This window comes from Lampris incognitus, chromosome 6 (genome assembly GCF_029633865.1).
Source record: "Lampris incognitus isolate fLamInc1 chromosome 6, fLamInc1.hap2, whole genome shotgun sequence".
Classification (NCBI taxonomy): domain Eukaryota; kingdom Metazoa; phylum Chordata; class Actinopteri; order Lampriformes; family Lampridae; genus Lampris; species Lampris incognitus.
The window spans coordinates 43912858-43930683 of record NC_079216.1 but is presented as its reverse complement, the minus strand read 5'-3'; the positions used below and the strand labels follow the sequence as shown (position 1 = coordinate 43930683).

At 45.0% G+C, this 17826-nt stretch overlaps 1 protein-coding gene across 1 annotated transcript; it reads left to right on the top strand.

The window, feature by feature from the left end:
- The first annotated feature begins 5436 nt into the window (after positions 1-5436).
- On the top strand, positions 5437-17772 carry spty2d1 (SPT2 chromatin protein domain containing 1). Its single transcript, XM_056282066.1, has 6 exons — positions 5437-6195; positions 13669-13786; positions 13905-15398; positions 15971-16127; positions 16237-16314; positions 16878-17772. Exons 1-6 carry the CDS (start codon positions 6133-6135, stop codon positions 16969-16971), a joined length of 2004 nt encoding a protein of 667 aa, XP_056138041.1. The 5' UTR covers positions 5437-6132; the 3' UTR covers positions 16972-17772.
- Positions 17773-17826: the final 54 nt, after the last annotated feature.

Below are 17826 nucleotides of genomic sequence, written 5' to 3'. Positions count from 1 at the left end.
AAAGGAACGCCCATAGGGGCGGAGTTTCACTGCTGTTTTCATATTGGAGCAGATGGTCTTTATTTACATTTTGAAAAAAAAATGACTCGCTGTCAGTTGACTTGCTGTCAAAGTACCTGTCAGCTGTGTGCAGTGATGTACTGACAGCTTAGAAAAAGTAAACGAAAACTACTTTTGCCAAAGCTGCTTCAATGATTTAACCACCCACAGACAACATCCATTGTTTACACTTTCAATACCAAATGTGGACGAAATAACTAATATGACAATATGTTGATGTAAGGAAATGTTGCATGTCATGATAAGGACCTTGCGCCTCTCACCTCCCTGAGATACTATAGTCTAAGGTTCGTTATTTTTTTCATCTGCAGTGACATCTCGTGGCGCAAAAGGTATTATTCAGTTTTGACGGATATGACGTAGGGAAAGGGGAATTTTGTCGCAACGCGTACGTAGGTACACAAAATGAGCAGGGCGAATGAAACCGCTTTGGGTAGGGGGGAAAAAAACAGACTGCCAACAGTTTCATGTATTATCGATCAGTAAGAAAACCCATGGACAGTTAAAAATACGTTGGCTGATACCACAGCTCTGCCCTATGTTTTTTTTTATAGTCATAGATGTAAGTGGAGGCAAAGAGCCTGAAATTTGCTTCATTAAAATGCAGGGCCTGGCGACCTGTCCAGGGTGTCTCCCCCACCTGCCGCCCAGTGACTGCTGGAATAGGCTCCAGCATCCCCGCGACCCTGAGAGCAGGATTTAAGCAGTTAAGATAATGGATGGATGGACTCAGGATTATTTTAACACACACACTGTGTGTGTGCGTGTGTGTGTGTGTGTGTGTGTGTGTGTGTGTGTGTGTGTGTGTGTGTGTGTGTGTGTGATCTCTGTTATGGTTATTGTGATCTCTGTTATTCAAAGTTGATTCATATTAAGTTTAGATTAGTTCCTTTTTGTTTTTAGAAATTTGGTTGTGTATGTCCCTAAAATGTGCACATTTAAGATTTATTAACAAACATATAGCCTACTGGCAGACAAGGAGACACACTGGACAGGCCGCCAGACCATCACAGAGCTAATAAGGGTGTGTAGGGTGTAAATGTGATGACTGCTGGGATAGGCTCCAGCATCCCCGCGACCCTGAGAGCAGGATAAGCAGTCTGGATAATAGATGGATGGATAGCCTATTGGTCTTCAGACCATCCCTGTTTGTAATACATGCTGTTAAACATGCTGACCACAAAATCTCTTCCATCAGCGTGAGCTCCATTCAGGGATGATCCAGAAATGGCCAGTGTGGGTGCAGGTCTTTGTTCCAACCAAGCACTTACACACGTGAGTCTACAACTCAAGGTCCTTAACAAATACTAACATAATCAGGTGCGTAACTGCTTGGTTGGGACACAGACCTGCACCCACACCGGCCCTTTCTGGATACTGTTGCCCTTCCCTGATAGATGGTGCATGTTTGGCCGTTTATTACTAGTGACAATTCTCTTTATATGCATTCTGACATTATACGTATTCTCATGGAAATTGTCTACAGACACTTGATAAACGTGATATAATGCACAAAACACTGACAGCTTGAGGATCAAAATATATTGTATACAAATATATTGAAGAGAATACACTAATACAGAAGTCAGAGGAAGTTGTCAATGAAAGCAGAGCTGTGTCTTCATAGTTTTCAAGAAAACAAAGAAGTCTTACATGATTAGCCCATTGGGGTTTAAAGACAATCAACATATAGAAAAACTCCTGCATACAGTAGTAAAAACTAATTCTAGTAAGAGTCAGAGCTCAGAACAAGTATGATTTTCTATAGACACACAGGCAAACTGAAACACAAGACTGTGTGGGGGGGGGGGGTTCCTCTCCTCGAAATAGGGTTGCCAACTCCTTGAGATGGAAATAAGGAACAGGGGACAGGGATGGGGGTTGGATGGGCGGGGTGGCGCGGGCATAACAAATATAATGTGCCTTACACTATACACACGCACGCATATATATATATATATATATATAATATACACTACCGTTCAAAAGTTTGGGATCACCCAAACAATTTTGTGTTTTCCATGAAAAGTCACACTTATTCACCACCATATGTTGTGAAATGAATAGAAAATAGAGTCAAGACATTGACAAGGTTAGAAATAATGATTTGTATTTGAAATAAGATTTTTTTTACATCAAACTTTGCTTTCGTGAAAGAATCCTCCATTTGCAGCAATTACAGCATTGCAGACCTTTGGCATTCTAGCTGTTAATTTGTTGAGGTAATCTGGAGAAATTGCACCCCACGCTTCCAGAAGCAGCTCCCACAAGTTGGATTAGTTGGATGGGCACTTCTTTGAGCAGATTGAGTTTCTGGAGCATCACATTTGTGGGGTCAATTAAACGCTCAAAATGGCCAGAAAAAGAGAACTTTCATCTGAAACTCGACAGTCTATTCTTGTTCTTAGAAATGAAGGCTATTCCATGCGAGAAATTGCTAAGAAATTGAAGATTTCCTACACCGGTGTGTACTACTCCCTTCAGAGGACAGCACAAACAGGCTCTAACCAGAGTAGAAAAAGAGGTGGGAGGCCGCGTTGCACAACTGAGCAAGAAGATAAGTACATTAGAGTCTCTAGTTTGAGAAACAGACGCCTCACAGGTCCCCAACTGGCATCTTCATTAAATAGTACCTGTTAGAGCCTGTTTGTGCTGTCCTCTGAAGGGAGTAGTACACACCGGTGTAGGAAATCTTCAATTTCTTAGCAATTTCTCGCATGGAATAGCCTTCATTTCTAAGAACAAGAATAGACTGTCGAGTTTCAGATGAAAGTTCTCTTTTTCTGGCCATTTTGAGCGTTTAATTGACCCCACAAATGTGATGCTCCAGAAACTCAATCTGCTCAAAGAAGTGCCCATCCAACCAATCCAACTTGTGGGAGCTGCTTCTGGAAGCGTGGGGTGCAATTTCTCCAGATTACCTCAACAAATTAACAGCTAGAATGCCAAAGGTCTGCAATGCTGTAATTGCTGCAAATGGAGGATTCTTTGACGAAAGCAAAGTTTGATGTAAAAAAAATCTTATTTCAAATACAAATCATTATTTCTAACCTTGTCAATGTCTTGACTCTATTTTCTATTCATTTCACAACATATGGTGGTGAATAAGTGTGACTTTTCATGGAAAACATGAAATTGTTTGGGTGATCCCAAACTTTTGAACGGTAGTGTATATATATATAAACTTAGCACAAAAAGTAAGGAAATTTGTGTTTGGTAGATCATTTTTTGTTGTAACAATGCTTCTTGGCAATAAATCTTATATCAGGCACCTGATTATCAGCACCTGGGGTACCAGAAGCTCAAAACAAGAGTCAATAGCAACAGCAAAATAAGCTGTTTGGCATTAGCAGAGAAGATTTGGCAATTTTTTCATGGGCGCAACCCACATACTCAGCTCTGCTGCTCATCCCACAAATGCATGTTCCTTACAAATGTGGCCCCATTTAAAAGGGAAATAAACAGGCTTTCCAACGGTATAAGATTTATTGCCAAGAAGCATTGTTACAACAAAGAATGATCTACCAAACACACATTCCTTACTTTTTGTGCCAAGTATATATATATATATATATATATATATATATATATATATATATATATATAGTTTACTTTCACAATGAAACTTTAATTATTGAAAAAGGATGAATTCTAGAATGTAAAAAATAATCAGTCTGGGCAGATATATATATTATGTAATTTTTCTCATTTGAATAATTAGAACATTGCCTTAATGTCCAATTATATCATGCAGCGTCTTTATGCACGTGGGTCGGCTAGGAGAGTTTGGTCTGCTGCATCCTGTGGGCCCTGGGACCATGGCCCTGCCTGGAGCTGCGCCCCAAGAGGAAACACCGAGGGCGGTGTGACAGTACGCGGAAGCGGGGCAAGCTAGGCTAACTGCTAGCCCATACAGGGCGGTCTGGCGGCGGCCTCACCTAGCGTTAACTGTGTTTTTTGTGTCATTGTGTGGAGTGCGGGGAGGTGTGTCGAAGGTGTCTGGCTGGGACAGCTGGCGTTGGATCGGCTTGGGGAGCCTGGTCTGCTGCGTCCAGTGGGCCCAGGGACCTTGGCCCTGCCTGGCGCTGCGCCCGAGGAGGAAACAGTCTGACAGGACGGCTAACTGCTAGCCCATGCAGACTGGCAGATCTGACGGTCATCCTGGCGTTAGTTCTCATGGACACTGATTTATTTTTATTTTTTTGCTATGTTTTTGTTTTGTAATTTTTGTAGTTTTTTTTTTGTAGTTTGTATATATGTGTTCTTGTAGTTTGGATGTCTTTTGTCTTTGTGTTACACTGCTGTGGGCTGGGGGAAATGATATTTCGTTTCATTTCATGTACGTAAGTGCATGAAAAGAAATGACAAACAAATGTCCCTGATTCCTGATTATAGTCATCATGGCGGTAGAAACCTTGGCCTTCATGTCTTACTAATTTGATAAATTCGTGAACCTCTAAATTACATGCCTAAAATTTGCATTACCACCAGTACCAATTCTTTCTGTAGTGGAAGATTGTGCTGACAATAATGTTAAACACTGAAAAGTTACATGAGCGAAATAAAGTTGCAGGTGTGTGTGTGTGTGTGTGTGTGTGTGTGTGTGTGTGTGTGTGTGTGTGTGTGTGTGTGAGCATTCTGACAAGGGGATAAAGAGAATAGCAACTCTGTGTTTGACTTTTGAAGGGGAATTGATGGAAAGAGTGTACCTTGATTATGTGAGTTACAGGGTGAGGCCATGTGAGAGAGCCCCTCTCAGGTGTTTTTGTTGACAAGAATATGGACATGTTGCTGCAGTATGTTAATGGAGTTAGGGAATGTGGGGAGGACAACTGCAATATGGAAGATTGTAAAGTTGAGAAAGTGCAAGCAAAGTGCCCTCACTGCAAGGGAAATCATGATATGGGGTCAGCACAGTGTCCAAAAAGAATTAAGGAAGAGAAAGTGAATAAGATGAGAGCAAAAAAGGGATTGTTGTATGCTGAAGCTGCTAAGAGAATGAAGAGAAACAGAATGATGTGAGACAAGAACCTAAGAAGGACAAGTCAGTCAGGAAGCATACTGAGTTTTGCTTTTGTAAGGATCAGATTACGTTTTTGGCAATGGTAATTAACTGTACTGCTGGAGTAGAAAGAGAATCTGAGAGAATTGACATAATTGTAGATGCAGCAAGGACATTTCTTGGTGTTGTTGGAGTTTCTGGGGAAGGTGTGCAGCAGCTGCTGAGAGAGACTTTTAGTCCCTCTGCGAAGACGAGGTTTTGTTTTTTTTTTGTTTTTTTTTTGTTTAGTACATAGACATTCCAGTTGGTGGCGGTAATGTGCCAAATCGATGTTTGCCAACAGCAAATAAACCTAAAAAGAAGAAGACTCCACTCGGCAGGATACTTCCGACCTGGACCAGCTGTGTTGTACATCTATGTATTCCGTCTTCTTAGTTTATAGTTATTAATCACTGAACGCTAACCTTACCATTGCCTCAGTGTTGATTTCCTTCGCTTTTTCGTGGGCTTTCTTTTCAGTCCGTTATATATTTTCACAGAGCCTGTTTGTGTTTTGCTCAGGCTGGGCATTGACGGCTGGGTAGCTTTGTCGCTAAAGCGTTAACGTAAAAGTAAAATCAGTTAGTGTCTGCCGTTAGCCGCTGATCTCGCCGAGTCAAACTAGATTATGTTTTTGCACATAACGCCGTATCCGTTTATCTGAGTAAGTAGTGGAACCTGTCTTTCGTGTTGTTTGATTGGGCTAGGTCTTGGCGGCTGGCTAGCTGTAGCTTGCTCGCAAACGTAAAGCGCTAACGTAAAATTAGCTGTCCGCCGTTAGCCTCTCATCTCTCTCCGAGTTCGCAGCGATCAAACTAGCCTATGTTTTTGCTGACAACGCCGTATCCGTTTAGGGGATTGGTCAGGGGAATCGATTCTATCATTAGTGTTGTTTGATGGGGCTGGTTTTTAATATAGCTATCTCATTAGACCGTGAACCACGCCGTTAGCCGTCTATCGCTTAGCTACTCTGACTAGCCTCAAGTTTGGTTGGATCAGGTACGGCCAGCTGACACCACCTACAGCAGAACATGATGGATTTCGAGAATATCTTGTCCATCGCCTCCCAAAACCAAGGTCTCAGCAGTGTACAGGTGAGTCTATTGATTGATTTCACATAAACGAGTAACGTAAAGTTAGTGTTGTGGTGGTTAAAAGGGAGAGCCGAGAAGATCAAGTTGAATATTCAATTCAATTCAAGGCTATTATTTCGACCAAGCGTAAATGATAAAAATAAAACCAGAAGAATTCAACAGGAATTCTCAATAGAGAATCCAACAAATATATGTTCGAAAAGGTGCAGGAGGAAGTTACCACTTATAATTTCCTACCCCTCCCTAAGGCTCACTTAATAAACCTAAATAATAAACTAAGTTTTTCACACATCAGATTGTCATTCTCAATATCTATCTCAAAATGACTAAAAAAAACCCAAAACTACCCGCTCACAGGAGAGCTAACACGTCAGGCCAGGACTCCGCAGTCTACACCCATCTACAGGCCAGTGGCCGCTCTTTCAAGTATGATGATATGCACATCCTTGATACGAGGGACGCTGGTTTGAACGGGGAGTCAAAGAGGCCATCTGTGTTAGAGGGAACGACCATCCCTGAACCGAGGGGGGGGGGGGCACTAAGAGTACATCTGTCACCATCTTGCAATGCTGTGATTGCAAACATTTCTAAATCCTCTGAATAGTACGCATGACCATTGAAACTCTTAAGTTAATGGTCACACATATATTTGCGTATGAAACTTGTCGTTGGTTTTGGTCGTTATGCAACTGTATTGTTTATAAGGGGTGGGGATACCTGCAGTCAGTTTAGACTGAAGATGTCACTTAGTTGAGTGATGAAAAGTATGTCAATGGAGGTTATATCCAGATAAACTGATTCAACCTTCTTTGAACAGACAACAACGTAACGAAACTCCCCCCCCCCCCCGATGTCGCAACTGTCTTAAGTCACAGTCAGTCTTAAGTCACAGTCCTAATGTCAGTCAGTCAGTAACAGTCCTCTATCCAGTCCAAGTGAAACCCCCAAAAAATAACACATCCCTGCATGAACAGAACATCCGAACACACAAAAATATAACATAATCAATTCAAATATTAACAGTCCCATGAGCCCCTGCACTCCCCCAGCACAGAGCTGCTGACAGTCGAAATGACCGCCTCCCCCGGTCCATACATAGCCCCCACATGAGGGGTCAGTCGTCCCCGACGACTCCATCACCCAACACATAGTCCCTCAAATGTTCAAGGTATCACCACTGGCGAACAGACTGCCCAACACACACCGTGTGTCATAGGCCCTCTTCTGCCATACTTCAGAGCTGGCCCAGGCCCGGCGGGTGCAGGAGTCACAGCAGTGTACATGCAGCCCCACGTCTCATCAACAGCCAGGCCAGTAGAACCACCCCCAGAGGCGGTGGAGGATCCAGGCCAGTTGAACCACCCCTAGAGGCGGTGGAGGGTCTTGGTGTTCCCGTAGTGCCCCGCACCCACCGAGCCATGGACCATCTGGAGAACCTGAAGATGGGGCACAAATAGCTGCAAGAGGTCACTCCCTCCTCCGGGCGCTTTCCACCTCCGGTATGCCAACCCGTCGTGGAGCTTAAAGTTGCCCCACTGAGAGTGGTAGACCGTTACCTCGGGCCCCAGCGCTGACACCTCTGTCCACTTGGGGCGTCGCCCCATCTCCAGCCAACCCCTCACCAGCGCAAGGGCCATGTCAGCCTCCTGCTGCTTCCTCAGTTGCTGTGCGGTCAACAGGAACCACCTCATCTTGTTGCTGGCGGTCTGGATGGCCGCCACTGTCGGCGTCATCTGGCCCCGTTCCTCTTGCCGGTGGCAGTAGCAGCACTCCAATGCTGCACCAGGGCTCTGTGTTTGTTGAGCGGCTGCTGCTTGGCAACTGGCTCACTGGTCCCTGAGACCGCTGCTCCCTCGGCTAGACTGGAGCACCATGGTCATTGTGCCGAGGGTGATGGTTGCCTCTGACACGTTAACACGGGCTCCCCCAGCGGGTCAGCAGGTCCAGGCTGATGATGCACAGTTCCTTGATGTTGGCGAGTCAGAACTTGTCTGTCAGCTCCTGGTCTCCAGCCTGGTCTCACAGTGACCTCTTCCCTCTCATGCCAGCCGTCTCTCTTGTCACCGTCATCAGCTGGGCATTGGCTGGTGACCGTGCTACCGAGAGGGGGCCAGTGGTGCTTGGGAGGACGCCAGGTCGCACCAGGGAAATGGTAGACCCTGTGTCTACCAGGGCCCAGCAGGATCAACCGTCAAGTTGGCAGCCCAAATACAGTCCCTTGGTGTGACCAAGGTGGCCAACCAGCACGCATCGGCCTTGAAGGGGGGGGGGGGGGCTGGATACTGGTGTGGCGGTCCTCTCGCTAGGCCATTCCACTGTTGTTTCCAGCCAGCTGATTGACTCTGGCTTTCGGCGTCGGTGCTGGACTGTCGTGGGTTATGTGTCCAGGATTGTCACACCAGTAACAGCAGTCAGTCTGTTGGGGTGGACGTCACCTGGATTTTGGAGGCGAACTTGGTAGACCTCTTCTACCTCTTCCTCTTCATCATTGTCGGCCAACCTGACGTGCGGTTGGAGAGTGGGGGCCTTCTGCTGGGTAAGCCGTGTGGAGAGTACCACCTCGGCTCGTTCAGCTTCGCAGAGAGCCTCGGGGAGGGACTGGAGCATGGTGAGGCAAACATGCTGGCGCAACCGCTCTGGCGTGAGCCCCTGCAGGAAAGCATGGAGGGCCAACTCCTCTTGGGCGTGTAGCTGCACATCTGTGGCGAAGGTACCCAGACTCTCTCCCTCTTGGCAGCGGCGGCTGGATAGCTGCTCCCTGCTCTGGTCAGGGCAGAGTCATTGCCCAAATCGCCTCTCCAGCGCTATGGTCAGGGCTTGAAAGTCCTGCTGCTCCACTGGGGCTAGGTTGAGGAGCACCTGCAAAGCTTTTACCTCCAACACCAGAGCCAGGTGGATGGCAGCCTCTTCGTTGTTCCATCCATTGGGCCATGCCGTTAATTGCACTTGCGAGGGGTACGGCTCTAGCTGTGTCATCCTGTTGTTTGGGCAGCTTGGCTGGTGTTTTATGCGCAGCATCCCTCCCGGTCACTAGGAGGCGATCGGTGGCAGCGGGCAGCAGGCGTTCCCCTGTATTGGCCCTCCTATCCTCTAGTCCTGTCCTCTAGGGGGTTGTGGGGGCAGCAGGTAGCATGCGCTCCCCGGTGCTGGTCCTCCTGGCCTCTATGGAGTGATCGGTAGCGGCTGGTAGCATGCTCCCCCCCGGTGCTGGTCCTCCTGTCCTCTAGGGGGCGTTGGAGCCACGGTGCACTAGAGCCATGGGCTGGAAAACTTCCATCTCTGGCAGGCTCTGTCTTTTGCCACGCCAAGTTTTCCAAGTGCAAACGGATCTGCTCAATGTCCTGCTCCAGTCTCTGGAGCTCCTTCTCCATTCTTCAGCTCAATCCCACTTCTGACACCAATGTGGCGAGCCAGCCTGGAAGAATGAGTCAAGAGTCAGAGATCTCTTTTCAATCGCAACTCCCATGCCCTATACACCACACGACCTCGGGAGTGCACTTGCGTGACTCTGAAAGGAATGAAATTATGTTTTCTGAAAAATTAAATTATTGTGGCACGCCAGCGTAAGAGTGCATCTGTCGCCATCTTACAATGCTGTGATCTCAACTATTCCCCAATCGTCTGTGAATAGTACACATTGCCATTGTAACTCTAATTAACGGCCACAGCAATTTGCATATGAAACCGATCGCCGGTTTCAGTCATTATGGAGCTATGCTGTTTATAAGGTTGGGGATACCTGCAGTCAGCTGAGACTGATGAAGTTACTTAGATGAATGATGAAACGTTTCTCCACTAAACGTGTCCAGATGAACTAGTTCAACTTTCTGGGACCAAATGGAGTACACACATTTCAACCTGGCTGCCAGAAGAACCGCTAACCAGCAGCTAATTGACCTTTCGCGAAGTACCGCCCCAGAACGGTGCTTGTCCAATCCTACTTTAGCAACGGTTTCTATGTGAGGGAGGTCCGTCAAGCTTTCAAACAGACAGCAAAATGCTGAAACAGTGTGCCTATGGGATCTGCAAATCGGATACTAGATATCTGAAAAGTTTGGAGGGGGTGTAGTTTTCTTTCCCTTCCCAAAACCCAGAATGCAAGGACCGCAATGTCCGCAATGAATCAAGTGCAACTGGACTTGGTATATATCCGTGAAGACGTTTCGCCTCTCATCCAAGAGGCTTCCTCAGTTCGTGCCTTTCTGACTAGACCAAGCTAGTCTGACTGGCTGGTGATGAAACTCAGAATTTATCCTCAATGAGTCGTTGTCAGAGCTATTGATATGCGTGGCTCTTTGTGATCCGATGTTTACCAACGCCCGTCGCTAACAGAGCCATAGATATGAGTGGCTCTTTTGTGTACCGATGTCCAGCCGCGCCCGTCGCCATCGGAGCTATTGATTTGCATTTGTTTAGCAGCGACGGTCGTTGGGGGTGTTGTTTTCGACTTCATTGTTCAGTGGTCACTGAACCACTGTAGTGGTCCACTGTTCAGTGGACTGAAGTGGTCCAAACAAATGCAAATCAATAGCTCCGATGGCGACGGGCGCGGCTGGAAATCGGAGCACAGGAGAGCCACGCATATCAATAGCTCCGATAACGACGGGCGCGGCCAAACATCGGTACACAAAAGAACCACTCATATATACACTCACCGGCCCCTTTATTAGGCACACCTGTCCAACTGCTCGTTAACGCAAATTTCTAATCAGCCAATCACATGGCAGCAACTCAATGCATTTAGGCATGTAGACATGGTCAAGACGGTCTGCTGCAGTTCAAACCAGCATCAGAATGGGGAAGAAAGGTGATTTAAGTGACTTTGAACGTGGCATGGTTGTTGGTGCCAGACGAGCTGGTCTGAGTATTTCAGAAACTGCTGATCTACTGGGATTTTCACGCACAACCATCTCTAGGGTTTACAGAGAATGGTCCGAAAAAGAGAAAATATCCAGTGAGCGGCAGTTCTGTGGGTGAAAATGCCTTGTTGATGCCAGAGGTCGGGGGAGACTGGTTTGAGCTGATAGAAAGGCAACAGTAACTCAAATAACCACTCATTACAACCGAGGTATGCAGAAGAGCATCTCTGAATGCACAACACGTCAAACCTTGAGGCAGATGGGCTACAGCAGCAGAAGACCACACCGGGTGCCACTCCTGTCAGCTAAGAACAGGAAACTGAGGCTACAATTCGCACAGGCTCACCAAAATTGGACAATAGAAGATTGGAAAAACGTTGCCTGGTCTGATGAGTCTCAATTTCTGCTGCGACATTCGGATGGTAGGGTCAGAATTTGGCGTCAACAACATGAAAGCATGGATCCATCCTGCCTTGTATCAACGGTTCAGGCTGGTGGTGGTGGTGTGATGGTGTGGGGGATATTTTCTTGGCACACTTTGGGCCCCTTAGTACCAATTGAGCATCGTGTCAACGCCACAGCCTACCTGAGTATTGTTGCTGACCATGTCCATCCCTTTATGACCACAGTGTTCCCATCTTCTGATGGCTACTTCCAGCGGGGTAACGCACCATGTCATAAAGCTCGAATCATCTCAGACTGGTTTCTTGAACATGACAATGAGTTCACTGTACTCAAATGGCCTCCACAGTCACTAGATCTCAATCCAATAGAGCACCTTTGGGATGTGGTGGACCGGGAGATTCACATCATGGATGTGCAGCCGACAAATCTGCAGCAACTGCGTGATGCTATCATGTCAATATGGACCAAACTCTCTGAGGAATGTTTCCAGTACCTTGTTGAATCTATGCCACGAAGGATTAAGGTAGTTCTGAAGGCAAAAGGGGGTCCAACCCGGTACTAGCAAGGTGTACATAATAAAGTGGCCAGTGAGTGTATATGGCTCTGTTAGCGACGGGCGTCGGTAAACATCGGATCACAAAGAGCCACGCATATCAATAGCTCTGACAACAACCCATTGAGGATAAATTCTGAGTTTCATCACCAGCCAGTCAGACTAGCTTGGTCTAGTCAGAAAGGCACGAACTGAGGAAGCCTCTTGGATGAAAGGCGAAACGTCTTCACGGATATATACCAAGTCCAGTTGCACTTGATTCAACTCCTTTGGACAACCATGACCTGGATGAATGAGAACATTCACAAAACTGTCAGCAATGGATTTTGCAATATAGCAGACCCCATGGCCAGCTTAATCCATCCAAAACAACAAAAATACCTGTCTGCTCCAAGCTAAGCTTGCTACTAGCTATTATTGATAGCTAATATAGCTAATGTATTATTACTGTTACTTTTACCCACACAATGATTATTACCATTATCGACATATCAATGTATTACTGACTAACAAAATAACATTATTAATGTACCCAATGAACGTAACCAGGTTAATCTGTGGCCAGAGATACCTAATTTAATGGTAGCTAATGATAGCTAGCTAGCCTACTAACATAACTTTGTTATGCTAGTCACAGATTAGCCAGGTTCCACCTTTCATTCAGAGCATAAAGACCCGCAGGGAGGGCCGGCTCTGATGGTCTCTGGCCAGTCTGACCTCCCCATATCCGGCCTATTTTAAATGTTTCTCCCCCTCTGTGAGCTCCAGGTGGGGACCGGCCATTTGGAAAAGTCGTCCCGCCTGCGGAGGCATCTCGTTTACCTTATAGTCATGGGGCAGTTCCCCCAGCCCCGGGCATGTCCCTGGCCGCCCTGCGACCCCCAGGAGCCCATACAGAACCCCCGAAAAAACCTGGATAAAAGAACGCCATGGGGAACCTTGGCCAAAATCAACACTATAATACGGTTATGTGACAATGGATTATTAAAAATATACCAATAATAGCTGAAATATTTAACTTACCCTGCAGTGCAAAAGCACAATTGGTCCGCAATGTGTTTCAGAATTAGTTGATGGGGTTTCTCATTCTTTGATTGCGACCGGTAAGCTTTACCCTCAATTACAGTCGCACCCAGCAGCCCGGAGTCCACGCAAGTCGGTTTTACTTTTAATATTCTGAATGTATCCCTCCTGCATACTGTAACCCCTTCTGCCTTTCACGGGATGATATTAATGATGAATTACTCCAAAATACATCACTTATTTTTTCTGGGAATGTGCTGATTTCTTCCTTCATGTTTTGGGGTTTTCTGGCTACTTCCTGGATGGTTCTGAAAAGCTTGATGGGCATAGCAACAGTAACTAAGGGGGGGCAGGACTTTGCAAAAGGTCAATCCTGCCCCCTCATGTCATCATGCACAGCATTAAGAGTCTTACGAAAAGCAATAGTCTCGTCGAGGCGCTACACTAGTTCTGTAACAAGTAAATAGCACATCCTTTAATTACCTATTTATTACACATAAAACATTTGTTTATCCTTGATCTTATTGATTCTAGGTCATTGTGAACAGTGGAAAATCATAAGGAATTTTTGTTATCTTGAATAAAGCTCTTTTCAAGTGAATAATAATATGCTTGCCTTATCTTGCATGTCAGAACAAAAGGTACAGCTTACAAACTGGACCGGCTAAAAAGGACCCAAAGGCGAAACGTGTGGACTCCTCCGCTGTGCAGGCATTTTTAAAGAAGCAAGCGTTGGAAAGCAAAAAGAAAGGTAGCATTGATAAAATCCACTTTGTATAAGTAATAAAAGAATGACACGCATACTGTTAGAAAACATCAAGACACGGCTTGAGTTTTTATTGTCATTAACATGACTGGTTGTTTTCCAGAACTTCAAATGAGGAAACGGAAAGATGAACTTCTAGCCAAGAGGGTTGAGTTGAAGTCTGATCGTAAGGCACGTGCAATGGCTTCTAGAACTAAGGACAATTTCAAAGGCTATAATGGGGTCCCAATGGAAGAACCTAAGAAGAAAAAGAGGTCAATAGAAGACACGGTAGAAGGAAGTTGTATAAGGAACCCGTATGACCAGGCAGATGACGAGGACAACTATGAATATGAACAGACAGATTCAGAGCCTGAACCAGAACTACAAAGGTCAGGCAAGGTGGCAAGTAGTAGTAGCAGCAAGCCCTCATCCAAGAAACCCGATGGACAACCCAAACCTGCCCCACCACCCATGAACTTTGCAGACCTGCTCAAATTGGCAGAGAAGAAGCAATTTGAGCCAGTTGAGTTAAAAGCCAAACCAGTGAAGAACGATGAAAGACCTCGCACAGCTGATGAGATTAGGGAGCTGGAGCTGGAGAGAAGGGTTAAGAGATTGGATAAAGGGAGAGACTCAAGGCCAGAGAGAGGCCAAGACACCAAACCCCAGTCTAGCTCTAGCTCCGTGAAGAAAAACATCTTCGAGAAGGAGCAGAGAAATGGAAGGCAACAAAAGATTTCCCCAGAAAAGCCCACTACATCTAGTGGGTCAGGGAAGAAGCAGAAGCTAGTGTCTTCAAATGACAGGAGCCAGGGTTCATCCAAGCCTTCTCTCAGTAGTAGAGATAGAGACAGAGATAGACAAAAGACTTCACATAGTGATAGAGACAGACCCAAGACTAGCCTGTCTAGTTCTGCAGGTGCCTTAAAGAGCAAACTCCTTAATAAGGGAGCAACCTCTCAGGTCCCAGAAAAACAACTAGCGCCCAGGCTTTCATCTGGCCAAAAATCTAGCTCCACAAGTGACTTTAACTCCAAAAGGGTCAACTCATTATCTCAAGGAAATTCTGGAGCTATTTCTTTGACAAAGCCTCCTAGCATGTCTCTGATGGGCCAAAAATCTCAGCAGGGTAGCTCAGGACACCCCAGACCCAGTCAGGGCATCTTATCAAAGGTAGGATCCACAGGTGGAGGCCACAAACCTGGAAAGGGTGAATCACTAAGGCCTGGAAGTAACTCCATGGTGAAGTCAAATAATGGTGGACCTATGAGATCTTCATCAAAACCAGTGAGCCAAACTCAGATGAGGCCTAGTGCTGTCCCACAGGCCCGGTCTGTTGGCAGCAGTTTGCAAGGTCGGTCTGGTGGAGGAGGCATCAGGCCCCACGGGAGTGGAACAAGTAGACCCAGTAATAGTGGGATACCTCCTCGTCAGCCAGCTGGCAATGTTGTCTCTGGACATGGGAGACCCAAATGCACTGTGGTGTCTGAGACCATTTCATCAAAGAACTTGGGTAGACCCAGACCAGGGGTTCCTCCTCAGCCAGGGATGCCACAGAGACCTGGAATAGCTTCTAGACAAGGAATTCCACCCAGACCCATGATGAGACCACCAGGTGAGAACAAGACAGAAAAATGGTGCTCTTGAGAAACCCTATATGAACCCCTTATGAAAATTGTGAACCTTAAAACAAGGATGATTTAAAGTTAACTGCATTTTTATTGGATTTTAAATGGTGTGGGATGTCATGGAATTTAGTGATTTGACAGCTGTTCTTTTGAAGCAGAACATATTTTGCTTGGTTAACAGCTTTTGCCATTTGTGCAACCAGCCTGGAAAGAAAACACTGCCAGTAATACATTGCAGAGAGTTTGTTTGCCCGGCTGAATGAGCTGTGCCAGCAGTACCCACTAGCCTTTGTTATTCTTGGGTCAGTTCCATGGTGGGGAATTTTATTGGTGGGGGCTGACATGTCGATAGCTAAGATGGGATTTCGGTACTTCGTGTCATATCACACTATTCAATATGCACAAACTAGCTTGCTGGCTGTATCATTCACTTTTCCAAGCTCCCAAACAGAAAACCCCCATTCAATATTTTCGTTCATATTAGAATGAAAAAAATACAAGCGTCAAAAAATCATTTCTTGTCATGTTATATAATTAGTTGGTAATCTTTGTCTTCCAGTTACAAATCTGCCACCAATTACTTCTGCATACAAGAGGAAATATGAGGATGAAGAGGATTATGACTCAGAGATGGATGATTTCATCGATGATGAAGGAGATGAGCAATCAGAAATTTCCAAACATATCAGGGAAATCTTTGGCTATGATCGGTCCAAGTAAGAATTGTTCACACTTCATGTGCTTATGATTAATCTGTTTCCATGTGTTGTCAACCAACTTTCGTGCACATGAGGATAACCAAATATTTTCCACTCTTTACTACAGATATAAGGAGGAAAGTGACTATGCATTAAAATTCATGGAGAGCAGCTGGAGAGACCAACAGAAAGAAGAGGCGAGAAGGTAACACATTGGAAGCAAGCATTATAAAACCTTTTGCATGGTTATTTATGAGAATGCATGAATTTAGTGTTTAATGATACACTTTCATTTAAGGCATCTTTCTCATTTGCCCTCAAAGATGCATTATTGTATATTATTTTGTCTTGGGGTGCAAATACTTTAATATTATGATCTATGTAAAAGCAAATATACCATACAAATGTGTACACTCTTTTTAGATACTGTGGTAGGAGGTTTAAATGCTTGCAGGTTAAAGAATCTGGCTGTTTTTTAATAAATTATTTGGTCTACACAGTGATAGCTACCCTGTCCAGTCAGGAAATTATGTTTGATATTGACATATAATAGCCTTTTGGAATGACAGTGTAGCACAAGTGAACAAATCCTTGACTCCTATATCTTGCCTAATGTGCTCTGCTTTGTGTGTGTGTGTGTGTGTGTGTGTGTGTGTGTGTGTGTGTGTGTGTGTGTGTGTGTGTGTGTGTGTGTGTGTGTGTGTGTGCACGCACGCGTTCGTGCGTGTGCATACGCACACTCTTGTTTGTTTTGCTTTTCTGTATCAGCCTTAGAATGGCGGTGCAAGAAGACCTGGAGGAAGAGAAGAAGGAGAAAGAGGAGATTCAACTGAAAAGTGAAAAGAAGAAAAAACTGAAATGAACCTCCTGGAGCTTTCAAATGAACAGAAACCTTCCTGGATTTCCATCAAAGATGGAGAAACTGTGGAGTGGGGGCACCTTAATGCATGCTGTCCATTCACTGTGTCTGCGTCAGTGCATCTTTTGTCTTCCTCCGCTTCTCAGTTTGTGCTTGCGCTACGATGAGGAGGGGCAACACATGAGATTGGAGGAAAAAGAGCTGAATAAAGGAAGAGAAAAACATCAGTTAAAAGCAGAACGGAACAACTCAAATTCAAAAACTCCTTTCATTCATTTTCCTACAGATAACTGTTGGACACAACTATAACCATGAACACTTTTGCCTTGTTGCATTATTTATTTCTCCTCCATCAGGTGCAAGTTTTGCACTAAGAAAAGCTTCTTCTTTTTTCAAGCCAACCGGATCTGCAAGGGCAAACATAGTCATGACGCATATTGTGGAATTTATTTTTAGACTGTAACAAGATTGTGACACGTCAATGTGCCATTTCAACAGAAACTATATATTTTTCAAATGCTAAACTTTTTTCCATTAACGTTTATTGACTGTAATTAGGTAAACATAACCAGTTAATGTGTCCCCCCCCCTCTAAAAAGTCTGACAAGCAATTGACTTGGTCATTTTTATTTGTTCGATTTTTGCTTAACGAGGTCTACTTGTCATCTGCCGTTTGTTTGCTCGAAGGTTGACAATCATAAATACAACTAAGATGTATGGAAGGTCTTGTATATTGTACAACAAATAACACTTGTAGAAAAAGTTTATCTTTGATAGCATTTACAGAAAAGAAAAAAAACTTGTGCCCAAAGCAGTGTGTACTATTCTTTTTCTTTTTGATGGTTTTTAATTTTGTTT